The 17438-nt window shown below is 40.2% G+C and overlaps 1 protein-coding gene across 1 annotated transcript in view; it reads right to left on the bottom strand.

Moving 5' to 3' along the window:
• P2RX2 (purinergic receptor P2X 2) overlaps window positions 1-17438 on the bottom strand; it is a 223623-nt gene that overhangs the window by 81294 nt on the left and 124891 nt on the right. Inside the window, exon 6 of the mRNA XM_086943186.1 lies at window positions 1836-1916. Within this exon, the coding sequence (XP_086799312.1) occupies window positions 1836-1916 (81 nt within the window). The remainder of the gene's footprint in view (window positions 1-1835; window positions 1917-17438) is intronic.

The raw sequence follows: 17438 nt of genomic DNA, 5'->3' as shown, positions 1-17438 counted from the left end.
TATTGTAATGTTTAACATATTTACAGGCCTACCCTTAACATAATAGCACAGTCACCATTGTCCTTCTCGTTCACCCACATAGCACACATGCTGTCACATTGACATACATGCCCTAACTTTAACACACATTCTCACCAACCCCTTGTCCATCCAAAATACAGATTTAATACATACATGATGAAGAAACACAAAAATAAAAAATGCATAACAATCTGAAAACACAATACACAGGAAAGCACAGAGGATGAACATTGCAATCACATGAACACAGAGTAGTCACTAAGAACACGAACAAAGAAGAAACCACAAAAGTAAAAACATGAGTCTCACTTTAACCACATTAGTTGATCATGGGCAAAATGATAATTAACCTATACTTAAAATAAATTATCTGTACTGTTTGGAAACACTTATTAATGGACTAACCCCATTAGTAAGCATTATATCAAAAAACGACATTTGCATTACTGCGCAAAATAAGCATAAGTCAAATAAAATGTATAAATCATTGATAGAACTGTGTATAAAATACAATCTAATCATAATATGCAATACAATTCTCTCCACACAAAATGATGTGGTTGATTCCCACAAGGTGCTGTTTTCTCTTTGTGAGAGTCAACTCATTCTGGCTACAGACCACCAGAGTGAGTAGGTACAGGGATAAAAATACTTGTCAGAGATTACACTAGTCACAGATTAGAAAGTGACCAAAGGAGTTGATCGAGGTTTCTATATCAACACCTGCTGGTGTGGGGCTGAGGATACCTGGCCGCAGAGATCCTTTCCCCTCCTTTTTTGAAAAAGATGGTGATGTTTTGCTTCAGCTATTGATGGAGAATCTGCTGAGTGAATCATTCCGGACCATTGATTAAAAAAAAACAGTCAGAACTGGCATGTCTGAGTAGTTATTAGAGCAAACTAGATTTTAATTTTTTAAATAAAAAAGCACCCAATGCCAAAAGCAGGACACTACAAGGAAGACACTTTGCCAACACACATCGGGGTCCTGAGATCTCTTGGTCATAGACCAGAGAGGATATTCTTATAGACAGAGCTCTTTATCTTCGGGTGTAATACTGAGGATTAGGGTTGTGAAACGTTTGTTTTGACTGCCCCAAGTTAAATGTGTTCGGAACTTGCATTGACAGCATTTTCCTGGAGTATTCGTGTCCCAAAGTGGGCTTCACTGAATAAGCAATGACTGGGATGAGGACGAGTAGGACTAAGAGTAATGGAAATTACTAATCAGTAAGCAGGACATTCTGCACCATGAGGATGGAATGTCTTAATTAATTTCTTAAGAGACACTGGGATTACAAGTCCCAGAGACTCTTGGAAGCTTCTCCCTGTGTTCCCAGCACCTGTCTCTCTTGGAGCTGTTAGCATTCCAGTGTTTTAGGCAAGCATTATAGCTGTTCTATCTCAGGCTATACCAGTCATTAAAGGCCCTCTCTCGAGGTATAGCGCCAAGCTGCAGACAAGGCACTATAATGAGGGAGAGGGGCTTTAGTTAATGGTATAAGCCAAGGCAGAAGCTCTATTATGCTGAACAAAAATTCCACCCATAGAGAATAGAATGTTCTAAAATGTATCAGGAAAGGCAGAAAGATAAACACTGAATTCTGAATTTTTGAAACTTAACATGAACCTTGATTTTTCCTCTCATTTGTCTCAAAGGGAGATCCCAGGTTGTATGTTCTAATCAATTTTATGCTGTGGCTAATCCCACTAGCCTTTGACTTTGGAGCTGAGCCATCAATTCTCTCACTTGAAGCCTACTGTTAACACAACTATCCGGTCTTCCACCAAGCTAATAAGCAATATGTACTTACTTAGCGAATCCAAACTGCGGGAAGTGGATATTGTTCTTGATTAAAACTGTAAAATTTGGTGCAAACTTCTGAAGCGACTCGCTGCAAAAAAGAAAAAAAACGAAAGTCAGACGTACAGCTCAGAAATACCCATGGGATAGAAAACACATAGCAGTAAGAGAGGGGAATGAAACAGTAAGGTCACTAAATAATCCTTAAATTGAGACAGAACATCATAATATTTTTATTTATTTATTTGTATTTATTTATCTCATTTATAAAGCACTCTATCACCTAACAGGCATCCTAGCGCTGACATCAAAGTGCACGTTAAGAGTAATGCTACACGGGAAACTGGTAACAGGTTATGCATTGGGGAAGAGCCAAGTTTTTAGTCTCTTCCTGAAAGGGAGAAGATCCCTCAGTTGTCTCAACTCTAGTGGGAGTTTATTCCATAATTGAGCTGCCGAGACACTGAAGGCTCTGCCATCAGATTTCGTTTTGTTGAATCTTGGTAGTTTAACCAATCTAGCCAAGGGGGAGCGAAGGCTTCTCTCAGTACATACCAAGCAAACTTCCTCTGCATAGGTACTGGTCCAAACCCATGCACGGCCTTGAAGACTATGCAGAGGGATTTGAACATAATTCTTTACATTATCGGGAGCCAGTGCAGCTCTGCCAAAGCCGACGAAGTGGAGTGACGTCTGGACCTCCCCAAGGCTAGCTTGGCTGCTGTTGACTAAATCCTCTGGAGCCTATCTATTAGATATCTCGGGGACTCCAACAACAGTGCATTACAATAATCCAATCTGCTTAATATAGTACTTTGTACTACCAGCACTCATGCATGATTAGGCAGCAGAGGAAAAATCTTCCGCAAAACTTTAATAATAGAGAAACAGCTTCCCACAGTTTTGTTAACCTGTGACTCCAACGTCAGTTTGTTATTGAACATGATGCCCAGATTTCGTACCTTCTCAGCAGGCCTCAGTGCAGTGGATGTAGCTAGAGGCCAAACATTTACGGGCAGTGCTAGTGGAACCTTCTCCACTGAGCAGTAGAGAACCTCGGTTTTATCCGCATTAAATTGCAATGAGTTCTCCCTCAGCCACTGAGCTGTGGCTCGCAGGCAATAATGAAACACTTCCAGAGATGTAGACTGTTCTTCCTCTAGGAAGAGAATCAGTTGAGTGTCATCAGCATAATTTCCGATCTTAATGTTATGCACCCTTATGACAGCAATCAGAGGTTTCATGTAGATATTAAATAAAATCTGGCTAATTGCAGAGCCCTGAGGCACGCCATGCGTGAAGTTAATAAAGTCAGACTGGTAGGGGGAGGGCCACCGCTTGTCTCCTCTCTGAGAGGAAGGATTGAAACCAGCTCAAGGCCATACCTGCTATTCCCACCTCCCTGAGCCTCCTCAACAGGATAGCATGGTTGACTGTGTTAAATGCGGCAGACAGGTCAAGCAGAATAAGAACTGCTGCTTGACCTCTGTTTGCACGCATCCACAGCTCATCCATCAGGGTCACCAAGGCAGTCTCAGTGCCATGAACAGGACGAAATCCAAATTGCACATCCTCTAAGATTTTATTGGTTTCCAAATATTTTGCGAGAGATCTGCTAATCACACTTTCTACGATCTTTGCAGGGTAAGGCAACAGGGAGATCGGCCTATAATTTTTAGGGCAGGCTGGGTCCAATGTAGACTTCTTTAAAAGAGGTGTCACCAATGCCTGTTTCCAACAGGTCGGTACCACTCAGCTAATAAGGGACTGATTGCAAATACGCCGGAGTGTAGGGAACAGCTCAGCTCCAAACTCCTTCCAAATTTTTCTGTGGCAGAGGGTCCAAAGGTGATTCGGAAGAGTACCTCAGACTGCTTTATCAAAATCATCCACTGACAGTATCTCAAAATCATTTAAGGTATTATTAAGCTGGGTCTCTTTTCCTCTAGTTATTTTATTTATTCCAATCGAATCACTGCTACTAAAACCACTGACCTCTAGGTCTTCTAACTCAACTTGCAGGAAATCCCCACAGAGGTCGTCAATGATAGTTTTAATTTTGTCACTGAAAAACCTCACAAGACTATCACAGGGGTCTTTTTGGGGGGGAATCTGATCCTTGGCACAGTCAGGACTGATCAAATGATTCATTATTTTAAAAATGCTTCTGGTTTTATTACGAGCATTCAGAATATCGTTGGAAAAGTAATCTGCAAGAAATGCGGTGAACTGCTACGGTGGAGTTCCACGCCTCCACGTAGCACCTGGGCTTCCTGTTCCTTGCTCCTCCCCCTCCCTCTGCTCCTCGAGGGTGATGGCGCTGGAGGTGGATTCATGGCGTTTCTGCGGTGCCTGCGGCGTTTGATCTGATTGCGGTGCAGCGAGGATATACGCTGTATTTGTGGCACGCTGTGAGCGCTGGGGCGCTGTTTGATGCAGGAGCTTCGGATGTAGTGAAAACCACGAAGGAAGGAAGCGCTTCTCCCAAGGTATATTCTCCCAAAAGAATGCAGTTTGGTGGAAAGTGCATGCCGGGTGTATGCCGTGTTTTCATCGGAGAGTGACATTTTTTCTAAATTAAGACACTGGAAGTTTCAGAAGCGCTCGAAGGCGCCGACATCTACTTGCATCAGTTGGCCTGCGGGGCATTCCTTTTCATTGTAGATTTTTGGAAGCAAACGCGATAGTCAGTGGCATCTTTGACAACAAATGTTGAACTTGTTATTAGTCACGCACTGAGTACGGCAATTAATCTTTATTGGGAGCTGTTTGCTATTTCTGTGTAAACGCTTTACAGCGCTGCAGTGACTTAAACTTTTTCTGAGGCTCGGTTTGGAAAAATCACAATTTCGGAGTGGAGTAAAAAGTATCTAGGAGCACTTGATACATCAACATACTCGTTTTTGGGACGCTATACATTTTTCTGTTTACTAAACCGGCTGCAAGCATTCTGAGAGGAGCTTACAGCTGCATCTGTGAAAAACGCGGTAGGAGCAGAGGAGACACGCTGTGCACTGTGTCAGCAACTAGAAGCTGGCTGCTCTCGTTTAAACACTTTCGCTTTGGTAAAGTAATTGCGATTTGATGATGGTTTTTTCCTTTTTTTTCTTACAAATGCCCTGACTCGAGCTGCGGAGCAGGGCTGAATTAGGCTGAGATCATTATGCCGCCTCTTTGAGGAAGTGAATGGTGGCTCCTACTGAAAACTCTTAGCATTTTTGAGAGGAATACATACGAAGATTGTCTAAAACTGTTAAAGATTGTGAAATACGAAAGGAGCAGAGAAGGCACACTTTGTTTTGTTTTGTGTCAGCAGTCAGCAGTGGCAGTGGCTGGACTTTCCTAAAAATACTTAAAGGAGCTATCGTTTGGAAAAGAACACTGAATATCGAAAGTTTGTAGAAAATTAAAAGGAACAGAAAAGCAGAGGAGTAGGATTAACCAGGTGGATATAGGTGTACACAAGCTGTGTGCACAAGAGCTTGTAAGTCTACTTAAAAACATTTATACTGTTGCTTGAAGGGAAACAGAAGTCAAAGGGGTTTTTTGTAAGTCTCTGCAATCTCTGCAATATCTTTAACCCGTGAAGAATCGAGCTACTGAGCTACTGCTGGTATGGGGAAGATTTTAAATGCGCGCAAAGCAAAGCAACGCCGACAGCAGGCAAAAGAGGCTGAGGCTTTGGCTAAATTAACAGATGGAGGCATTATAAAGGCGGTGGATTCAGTGCATTCATCGGACTGCTCAGAGACAGAGGATGTATTAACAGAAGATCTATTGCAGCTGAGTATGGGGGACAAAGTTGCCGATTTCCAGAATGGTGATAAATCCGATACTCTTGCTTCTCCTCAGCCTCTCGCACAACCACCCCCTCCGCCCAAACAATTTCCCCTGTTTGTTAAAAAAACTCCTTCGCTTGTGCCCAACAATATGACCTCGGAAACTGTTGCAAATGTGGCAATAACCCAGAATCATACAGTTTGTACAAGGGATTCAAGTCTGGCAGTTAGCTCCTCTATAATTTCAGCTTCGTCTGCACAACTTGGCTCAGCAGTATTCACTTCAACTGTTGATTCACTGAACTCTGGTGCTTTAGGAAAAGAGGATTTAATGAGTACAGTATCCCAATCTTCATCTGTATCTGATAGAAATCTAGTTGCAGAGGTGGCAGGCTCCTCGGCCCCTGTACTAGAGATGGATACGGAAACAGAAGGAGAGATGAAGATGTCCGTAAAAGACATGCTAAACTTAATATTGGATGAACTAAGAGAGATCAAGAGATCACAAAAAGTGGAGCTGTCTGCAATCCATCAGAGGTTGGATAAAATGGATAAAATTGAAGAGCTAGTGTCCACTTTTCCAGCTCGTCTAACGGAAGCAGAGGAAAGGATTTCCTCTCTTGAGGATCAAATGGTTGCAGTAAAGAAAGAAACTGTAGACGTATCCAAAACTTCTAGGGCTCTGGAGAATAAGCTGGATGATTTGGAGAATTACAATAGGAGATCCAACCTACGCATAGTGGGGGTCCCCGAAGGAATTGAGGGGTCAGATATGCTTCAATGGGTTTCTACATTTCTCCAACAGGGGGTGATTCCGGAACACAAAGGAGATTTAATGATCACCAGAGCCCACCGAGTTCCTGCACACCTCCCCTCAAACTCCACGCTACCTCGGACTATCCTCCTTAACTTTGCCGATGTTAGGGTTAAGGAGCAAATTCTATCCAGAGCAATTCGACAGAGACAGTTTCCGGTGAATGCCACAGTAAAATGCCGGATTTTCTCAGATATGTCTGCAGCAGCAGCAAGACGAAGGAAAGAATTCGTTAAAATTCTTCATCTTTTCAAAGCCCATGGGGCACAAGCAATGATAGCTCAGCAGTCAAAACTTAGAGTGCTCTTTAAAGGTAAATTCTATATGCTATCAGATGTAGAGGCAGCACAGGAGCTATTACATGGAATTCAAAATGGCTAAATTCGGACAGAAGATAGAATACTTGCATGAGATATTCGGGTTTTCTTTTCAATCGTTTTTTCTCTCCACTGGATGATGTATTTCATACACTATGTTGGGGTGGGGGTAGGACAGGGCAGGAAGGTTGAAAAGGTGTATCAACACGACACCTCAAATGGAAGGGAGAGGTTCCTGTGGCGTGCGTGGGAGGAGGGAGGTAGAGCGAGGAGGGTGCCACAGATGGAGAAAGAGGGAGGGGGGTGAAAATAGTAAAAAAATACAGTTCTTGGCACAATTTGTTTTGGTTTTTTTTGTTTACTTTTTGGTCTGCTTGCTGAAGATACAAGTAGTTTTTTTGATGTTCTCAGAACCGAGTGTACTTTGTTTAAAAAAAAAGGGTATGATATGCAAAGAAGGAGTAATCTTTTTAGAAAACTTTAGTAAACACTATTAGAATGGTTAAAAATGGTATAAAAATTGTTTCGTTCAACGTGAACGGTCTCAATAATAAAAAAAAAATGCGGGCAATAGAGAAATGGGTCTTAACTGAAAATCCTGCAGTTATTCTCTTTCAAGAAACACACATCCCTCTTTCAAAAGTTGACCATTTTTCTATGTTTAAAGGGTGGGCCTCGTATCGGGGGTTCTCCTTTTTTTCTGAGTCACAAAGGGGAGTCGCACTATTCATTAATAAGAATATGGAGTTAGAGATTTTGCAATCCAAGGCAGGGAGCCGGGGTCGATGGTGTTGGGCAACATGTAAATTCAAGAATAGGCCTTCCCCTATCACATTTGTAAGCTTTTATGCTCCAATTAACGATAAGTCGGAAATCTATGAGGAAATGTTTCAGTCTCTTTTGTTGGTTGGAGGAGATATTGTGATTGGGGGGGACTTTAATATACTTATGGACCTGAACTTAGATTCTAGCACGGGTGGTAAAAAACAATTGAAACCTAAAGCATTTAAGTCCATTTCGAATAACGTAAGGACTTTAGATCTTGTTGATCCGTGGCGATCTATAAATCCCCATAAAAGAGAGTATACGTGTTGGTCGGGAAGACATAGGTCATTTTCTCGTATCGATTTTTTCCTGACCTCCTCAAAATTTAAGAATAGCTATCAAAGAATTCTACATAACGGCTTCTCCGACCATGCATTGTTAGCATTAGAATTGATATTTGAGGAGAGCACAAATGCGGTAAAACGCTGGGTGTTTAATAAATCATACCTGGCTGATGTAACATGGGTGACCCTATTGAAAAATGAGATTAATGACTTTATTGAACGAAATATGGGAACTGCTCCTATTCATGTGGTATGGGACTCACTTAAGGCGTTTATCAGGGGGATTGCTATTGGAAGGGATGCGCGGGAATCAGCTGCTTTTAGGGATACAAAGAATTTACTACAGAAGAATATCCAGGATGTGGTAGAACAAATGTATCATAATCCATCTGCCAGGCTAAACAATGAATTAAATGCTGCAAAACGTGAACTGAGCTCACATTATTTTGAGAGAAGTGAGGAAATTTTCTGTAGGCAAGCCCAAAAAACATACGAACACAGCAATTTTACGGGTAAATTTCTGGCATGGCAGGTCAGAGAACAAGCGGCAGCTAATCTAATTCATTCTCTTAAATCTCCAATTAATGATACTGATACCTCAGATGCAGCAGAGATAGGACAGATTATGTTGTCTCACTACGAGAAAATTTATACTTCGTACCATATTACGGATCAAAACAGATTAAACAATTTTTTAGACAAGCATAATCTTCCCACTCTCTCTCAGATGGACCAAGCAGCAATGGCATCTTCATTTTCGGAGGATGAACTAAAAGCTGTAGTTAAATCTCTGCCACATGGTAAGGCATGTGGACCAGACGGTTTCCCTGCAGAATTCTTTGTTATATTTTTCACCTCCCTATCTAAACTATTACTTTTATTATCCAATTCCATGTTGGAAGGTGGCTCAATCCCACCATCATTCTATGATGGGACTGTGGTTAGTTTTTTGAAAAAAGGGAAGGAAGCAAATGATCCTAACTCATATAGACCCGTTACTTTGTTAAATTCGGACTATAAAATCATTACTAAATTACTCTCATTACGTTTTAATCATATTTCTTCGCAACTGATTCATTCAGACCAAAATGGTTTTATCTCAGGTCGACAACTCATCACTAATACTCACTATTTGGTTGAGGCCTTAGATTATTTTGAAACATGTAAGGTGCCGGCTTTAGTTTTTCTTTTAGATGCAGAAAAGGCTTTTGATTTGGTGGTCTGGGATACACTTTTTCTTATTTTACAATTTTTTGGAATCCCCTCACAAATTATAACCTTAGTCAAAAATCTGTATCACGGTGCAAAAGCCCATGTGCTTATTAACAAATCCATGGTGGGTTCAATTTCAGTGCAAAGAGGGACAAGGCAGGGTTGTCCATTGTCCCCTGTTCTCTTTGCCTTCTTCATAGAACCACTGGCGGCGGCAATCCGGAATTCTATAGATATCCTTCCACCTATGGCCTCTATGGATAAAATCAAATTATATGCAGATGACATAATGCTTCTTCTTAAACCGGAGATGCATTCGCAAGCACAGGCTCTTTCTGTTTTTGCTGAATTTGAAGCACTTGGAGGGTGTCGAATCAATAGGAGGAAAACCGAGATCTTAATTTGTGGTAGTATAACCCCCAAACTATACCCGGATTTTCAAAACTGTATTAATAATAGACCCAAAAGATACTTGGGTGTCTATTTTATGCCATCTGTAAGTGAATTGTACTTTTTGAATTTTGAACCCTTAATAAAAAAAGTTCGCGATCTGTTTTCACGATGGAATACCCTACCTTTGTCCATTCTAGGCCGGGTGGCATTAATTAAGATGTCGGTTCTCCCCCTATTTAATTTTTTGTTTTCCACTATCCCATGTTCATTACCGGGCTTTTTCTTTTCGAAAATCGAATCGATGTTCTCAGCTTTTGTCTGGGCTAAAAAGACACCTCGAATTGCCATAAATACTCTATACGAAGAAAAAGAACAAGGAGGTCTCGGTCTCCCAAACCTTAGAGATTACTACTTTGCTTATTTTGCACAGTATCTCTCAAGATTCAAACATCCAATGTCAAGTCAAGTACTGTTTATAAATTTCTTTTTTGAAACAATATGCAAAGAAGCCAAAATCTCTTCTCCATCACCCATACCTAAATCTCCTAAACTAGTCCGATACAAGGTTTTAAATTGGTTTTTTAAAAAACGAGATGCCATGTTGAAGAGATACTCACTTCCTCTCTTTAGTTTAAAAACTCCATTTAGTGATGCTATTTTAGGTTTTGGTATTAAAATGGGGCCAGAAATTGTACAAAACTGGGTCAGACTGGGGTTTACATCACTACTGAATTTCGTGGAAAATGAAGCTTGGCTAACTCCTACCGAGATGCTTTCTCTAACTGGGGGAAATTTTCTTCTTATGGGTTCTTATAATCTACTATATAAAGTTTTTGTTCAAACTGATTTAGTACAGATCAGTCAAGCCTCAGATTTATCCAATGATCTCTTTTGGTCTTCACTATTTATGAAACCAGGAAAATGGAGAAGAGTCCTAGCACAGAGTAGAGAGGAGGATCTGAGTACTAAAGCAACTAAAAAATGGCAGAAACATGAAAGTCTCTACTTAACAGTCAATATGTGGAAAACATTAAATAAGTTTAATTTCTCGGTATTGAGAGGCGCTAACTGGAGGCGAATGCTGTTTTTTAGTAAATGGCTGCTATATTATACACCTGCAGTCATTGCCAGAATGTTTAGTAATTCATCTCCCAACTGTTTTAGATGTTCTCGACCAGATTTGGCTAATTGGTCTCATATAGTAGCCTTATGCCCCCGAATTGGGGCCTTCTGGGAGGGCATTTTTTCTTTGCTTTCACTTCATATGCAATGTACGATTATTAATTATGAAAGACTGATTATATTTGGTATTGATCCAGAACTTAATCTGGTTGAGTCACTAGTAAAACTGGTATATATTATTGTAGCGGTGGCCAGATCACTGATTCTTAAGTATTGGAAAACAGATGTAGTACCCTCTTTGGATGAATGGTATGAGAAAATGAGGAGAGTAAGGAAAAGTGAACTTAAATATGCACAAAGGATTGGGGGACTCCGTAAATTTGAAAAAATATGGGGGACGTATTTTGATTAAATCTCTATGTATGTTTTTTGCTATGAAATTTCTTCTTTCAGGCTTTATTCTTTCTTGAGAGGATGCTATATTGTTGTAATTTTTTTTTTTTTTTTTTTTGTTCAGCTTATCATTCTGTTTTTTTGATTTTCTGTAATGATTGTTATGAATGAACTGCCAAGAACTGAATAAAAACATTTAAAAAAAAAAAAGGAAAAGTAATCTGCTTTAGCATTATTTATTTATTTTTTGTAGCCAATAATCGCACTTTTCCATGATATTTATCCTTGTCATCATACGCCCTTCTCCACTTCCTCTCCGCCTGCTTACAGTCTAGTTTCAGTTTTTTAAATTTATCGTTGAACCAAGGGGCCGAAGGTCTGCCCGCTCTCTTATGATTTTTTAGTGGGGCATTTAAATACAGTGTACAAGTGATCTGTGAGTGTAGGGTCACATCATTTTCCTCCACCTGCTTATCTGTCGAGAAACAGCCCTCAAGATCAAGCACCGGGGAGATACCTCTTTTACTTAAGAGGGCCTTCCAGTCTCTACAGGCATAGTTACTTAAAATACTAGCTACTTGATTACTACAATTAGGATTCTCACATTCAGTTATCAAAGTTTGCAATATTTGGAGAAAGTGAACGGTGAATGACATTGGTATTTGCATATGGTTTTCAAGGGCCATATGTATCATCCTCACCATTTGCGATGTCTAAATAGCGAATTTTAAGGAATCGCTATTTAGAAATCGCAAAACTGTATGTATGTAGGAAATCGCTTCTTCTTGGCGATTCCTTAACATTCCTAAATTGCGATTAGCAAATTGCTAATCGCAAATTTCCCATTCATTTTCTATGGACCAGGAGGCCCATAGGAATGAAGGGGAAATTTGCGATTAGCAATTTGCTAATCACAATTTAGGAATATTTTCAAGGGTGCAGGGGTGTCACAAGAACACCCTGCTGCACCCCTGAAAATGACATGTGTGGGCATATGGCGCACATACATGCCCTAAGGGCATGTATGAGCATCATATGCCACCTTTGGATTTTAAATAAATTGCTTTTTCAAAAGAATTCGCAACTTACCGCCAACTAGAAGTTGGCGGTAATTTGCGAATCCTTATGGGCATTTTTGCATTAATTTTTATTTGATACATTGCATTTAAGGAATCGCTAAATTTGCGATTCCTTAAGTGCAATCGCAAAATAAGGAATGGCAAATTTTGCGATTCCTTATTTTGCTGCGAAAATGTTTAATACACTCCATTTAGCAAATTAGCATTCGCAAAGGTCGAAATTTGCTTGATACATATGGCCCCAAGAGAGCAAAGTATGGGCTACAGAGGTTCTGCAAATGAGACAATCATTTTTCCATCAAAATGTTGCACCCAATCCCTTAGTGTAGTGTTTCTTAACCTGTCATTCAGGGATGCATAGGGAGTGTGAGACATCTATTCAGTAGCTCTGCGATTGTTTACAAACTTAAATAATAACAGAAGATTAATTGTATATGTACCCATAAAAGTAAAATGAAAATTTTAAAACACTCACGGCCACATGCATCAATCTAGGATTTTGCATTTCCTAAATAGCGAAAATGAAGGAATCGCTATTTAGGAATTGCAAAATCCTATGCATCAAGAAATCCTAATTTTTTTTAGGATTTTTTAAATTTCGGAATTTGCGATTCCTTAATTGCGAATCGCAATTAAGGAATGGCATTACATTGACTCCTATGGGCCTAGAGGCCCATAGGACTCAATGCCGTTTTGCATTTCTTTTTTTAGGAAATCGCAATTTGTTGATGCATTGCAATGGTGCAGAGGGGGGTCCAAAGGACCCCCCCCCCTGCACCCCTGAAATGTATTTTAAAGTGCATGTTTCACACACACATGTCCTAAGGACATGTGTGTCTGTAACATGACACTTTTCAAAATGCATTTTTGTGCTTTTTGAAACAATTTCGCAAATTAACACGAGGGTCAACCTCGTGTTAATTTGCACTTCCTATTTCAAAATTCGCATTTTTTAAAAAAATGATGCATTGCATTTAAGGAATCGCACAAATGCGATTCCTTAAATGCATTCTCATTTTTAGGAAATGCAAAAAAAAAACGATTTTTGAAAAAATGTTTCATGCATCCCAAAAACGTATTTAGGAAGCGCAAACGGCCGAATTTACCGATTCGCACCGTTTGTACTTCCTAAATAGGTTGATGCATGTGGGGGTCAGTGAATGTCAGGAATTTGAAAATGAAGGCTAAAAATTAAGTTGGCATCTTTAGATTGATACGTTGGAGCAACACAAGTACAGCAAGCAGAATATAGTACGACAATTGGTCGTCTCAATGAAGCTCTTGAATGTGCCAACAAGAAGAGAGCATGAACTGGAAGCAACAAAGACAACGTTCTATTCTAAAGTCCAGCATTTCACTTTGAGATTTAGCAATAAAATCAAACTTTGAAAAGCTCCAACCTTCCCATCAAAACACATTTTTTCGATTGATGTACTTTTTTTATAATCTATTCAATAACGTATTTGATTATTTGTACTTGTTTGATGTATTCTTGATTCTGCATTTGTGTGCACTGTTTTAAGGTTCAAATTACTTAGTTCCAAGCTCCCAAATTGGGGTCCACCAAAGTCAAAAGGTTAAGAACCGTTGCCATAGTGACAAAGGGCCTATCCTGTTTGAGTGACTAGCTTCCTACTCTTATTAAAAGTTATCTTGTCTTCTCATAGTAGCAGTCTGTATAAGTGCTTCGGTTTATATGTGGACATTCACCTTGAACCCAAGCACTTTCGAACATCTAAGATGAATCAAATCACCTCTGTACATCTAGCATACCCCTAATTGCGACTGGACATCAGGAATAAACCTCCCACTGCTGTCTAAACACCCAACGTGAGCACGGCCATCTGTGTTAAATCTGAAATCTGTCACTTTTACATATTCAGCCTTACCGCAATCAATTCTGAACATTATTCCTGAAACGAAAAATATCTATTTATTCAGTCAAAACTTCCTGTCATCACTTCCCTTTCTGTCAGTGTGAACTACATCACATCCGAGTTCACACGACACATTAAATCACTTCTGTACATCCTACATGAACTCCGTGGCTCCAAAACAATCAATTCTAACCTTTTACATCTGTACACAACTTTAACATAAGCACCGCTATTTCAAGTTTCAAGTTTCAAGTTTTATTTTATTTGTTTTGGTACTCTACTGAGGACCACAAATTTTGTACGGTAAAATTCAGTTACAAATACTTTTAGAATTTCATATTAATACAAAGCTAAAAAAGGTATTAAAAATTTATAAAAGTTATAACAAACTAATTCATTAGGGGGAAATTTACATACTGTGATCAAGTCCTTTACGGTGGTGATACGGCAGTTAATGTATATAGGATACAGATGTTTTGTCCTAGCTGCCACTATTTTTGGGTTAGGGCATGTGAATAAAAGATGTTCTACATCCTGCTCCCCTCCGTAGCAGAGGTTACATAATGAAGATCCATTTGGGTGCCATCTTGATGTTATGGTTAGCACTGGTAAAATGCCAAGCCGTAACAGGATGATTGTTCTCCTAGCGCTGTGCGAAAGATTAAAGTCTATGTATTGTTGCACTTGCTTAGGTGCAATTGTTTCCGCGAAGCTTTTAGACAGAGTCAATTTGGCGCAGTGTGAAAAATCGAGATCATAACTGAGTCTGGGGGTAAAACATTTTAAAAAGAGTTTCAGTTGTGATGGATTCCACGTGAGCAACAGGTTAACATTGATCTCGGCTAGTTTAAATGCAGTGGACATGTTGCTGAAGAATACTTGTTTCGAAGCATCACAGTCGAAGGTCTCGGTTTTAAGTAGTGAACGGAGAGTTCCATCCTTTTGCGAGCAGCATGTTATATGCCCACCTGATGACGTTTGCGATAGCTCTTGAATTGGAACTTGTGATAGAGAATTCGAGGCGAAGAGCTTGCACCGGGGTGGATTGTGATACCTTCAGCATTTTCCTCAGTATCTTCCCTTCTTTTGGGTCCAGGAATGACCACTGTTTTATTGGAATATATTGCAAAGCAAATGATAAAACTGGAGGTATCTTTGTACTATATACTTTGAGGAGGGATGAAAAATGTCTGTTACCTGAAGCCGCGTATAGTCTTTGAAGGGCTCCAGCATGCACCTCGGATTTCCTAGTCAGGTTATTAACCTGTAAATTGTTTTTTAATGTCTTAGTGAAAATCCTGCCCAGGTAAGTGTATTCCTCAGTCTCTTCTATTGTTCCAGCGCCGAGTCTCCAACAGAATTTGGTACTTCTTTTTCTTCCTGAGAAGGAAACTATTTTTGTCTTAGTGAGATTCGGGATTAAGAAGTTTTACTGAGTGTATTTGTTCAAAGTGTCTAGAAGTCTTTGCAGGCCAAAGGGCGTGAGATCTAACACTACGATATCGTCTGCGTATAGGAGGGCGTGAACGTTTTGGGCTGCGATCTTTGGAGGCAGACTTGGCACTTGTTGCAGTTGGTGAGGCAAATCACTAAGATATAGTGAGAATAACAAAGGGGCTAGGAGACACCCCATTTGCACTTGACACCACGTGTGCGAATGCAGTGTAATTATGATTTGTAATAATTGTTCAGGGATTCTTAGCTTCCTCAGTTTTTTCCAGAGAGATGGTCTGTCTACTCGATCAAATGCGGTAGAAAAATCGATGAATGCTGCGTATACCGGTTGGGATTTTCCTACAACATATTTGTCGAGGATTGTTTGTAACATCGCAATGTTATCAATAACCGAGTGCTTTGGCCTGAAGCCGGCCTCATATAAGGGGATTAGATCCTGAGAAAATGCCCAATTTTTAAGTTGGTCCAACACTTCAGCGGCGAAGATTTTCCCCGTGGCATCGAGTAATGCTATTTGGTGATAGTTACCAGCCTGATGTCTTGATCCTTTTTTGAAAATCGGTATTATGATACTCCCCTTCCAGGATTTTGGCACTGATCCTGTTTTGAAGATGAAGTTAAAAAGAGGAGAGAGCATCTTACTCCAACCCTTAGGGTCTGCCTGTAGGACCTTGATTGGTATTTGGTCTGGGCCGGAGACTCCTGTGGAGCTCGCCTTTCGGATGTGCATTTCTATTGAGAACGGGGAGGCGGTTCCGATCGGAACGTTGTTTCCTTCGCTATTATTCCCAGTGTTTTCAGCCTCTTCATTACTCGTGTTTGCTCTGTACAAAGCTGTCAGGTAGATTTCCCATTCTTGAGGCGGGACTGGGATGGAGTGCAGGGCCTTTTTTGTTCCGGTTTCCTTTGCGATTAGTGACCAGTATGATCGTTGGTTGCGCTGTTTTGCCGCAATTTGTAGGTCGACCCAGTTTTTGTCCTGCGTTATTCTTTTTAGATGACGCTTTTCTCGCTTGAGTTGATTTTTCAGTTTGTTAATTTCTGCTTGTCTTGAGATTGAACGGTCCACATATTGTGCTCTAATAAGTTTGTTTAGTCTTTTTGCAGTTGCTGAATTTGAGGTTTTATATTTGTTTTTATTCATTACTGGTGCGACTTGTTGCAATTTGTTTTGGAAGACTTGCCTTAGATTCTCGGTAATGGATTCAAAATTTGTTATTAGGTCAGCGGAGTATTCTATGGATAGAAGATGATTTGTGTCGATTGAGGTAGTTATTTTATCTAACATAGTTGAGTTCCAATAGATCCGCCTTTGGTTTGTTTTTGCCTCTACTGTGCTACGTTTATACATGATTTGACTAGGTGAGCTGGTGCTTATTTTCCATTGCGTATATAATAGCAGGATTGCGTGGTCACTCTCTTCAGTGAAGTAGGTGCGAAGATGTGAAACGGACTCAAACGACTCCATGCTGCAGATCATATAATCTAGGATTGAAAGGGTACTATTTCCCCGTCTAGTGTGGGATGCAGGGATGTCACCTTCAACGTTCCCGTTCAATATAATTCCATTTAGTATTGGAAGGGACGCTAATAACATTTTCCCCCTTTTATTAGCCCTATTTCTAGTCGGGAATGTCGGCACCAGGATTTCTAGAGCTTCATCTTTGTACCAGTTCGCCCAGTTGGAGATTTCGGTGTTTGATATTTTACCGTTGAAATCACCCATGATCAGGTATGGCGGATAAGATTGTGCTTTGATTATTTGCTGAATGGCGTCAAAGGTTTCCTCAAATTGGACATCGTTCTTTGGTCCGGGACGGACATATACATTGAAGAGTAATAGACCTTTTTGGGGGTCTGAGGAGTGAGTCTCCAACCTGATCTTTATACACTGGAATTGCTTAGAATTGGTGTCGACAATCTCTTGAGCCCAGCGATACTCTTCCCTTAATAGGATAGCTATCCCTCCCTTAGCGTGTCCCCGTTTAGCTTCCTGCGCGGGGGTATCATAAACAAAATATCCGTCCTGGTTAAAAGTTTTTATTGACCAGGTTTCCTGTAAT

This window comes from Lissotriton vulgaris, chromosome 11 (genome assembly GCF_964263255.1).
Source record: "Lissotriton vulgaris chromosome 11, aLisVul1.2, whole genome shotgun sequence".
In the NCBI taxonomy this organism is placed as follows: Eukaryota; Metazoa; Chordata; class Amphibia; order Caudata; family Salamandridae; genus Lissotriton; species Lissotriton vulgaris.
This window is presented reverse-complemented; position numbering and strand designations above follow the sequence as displayed.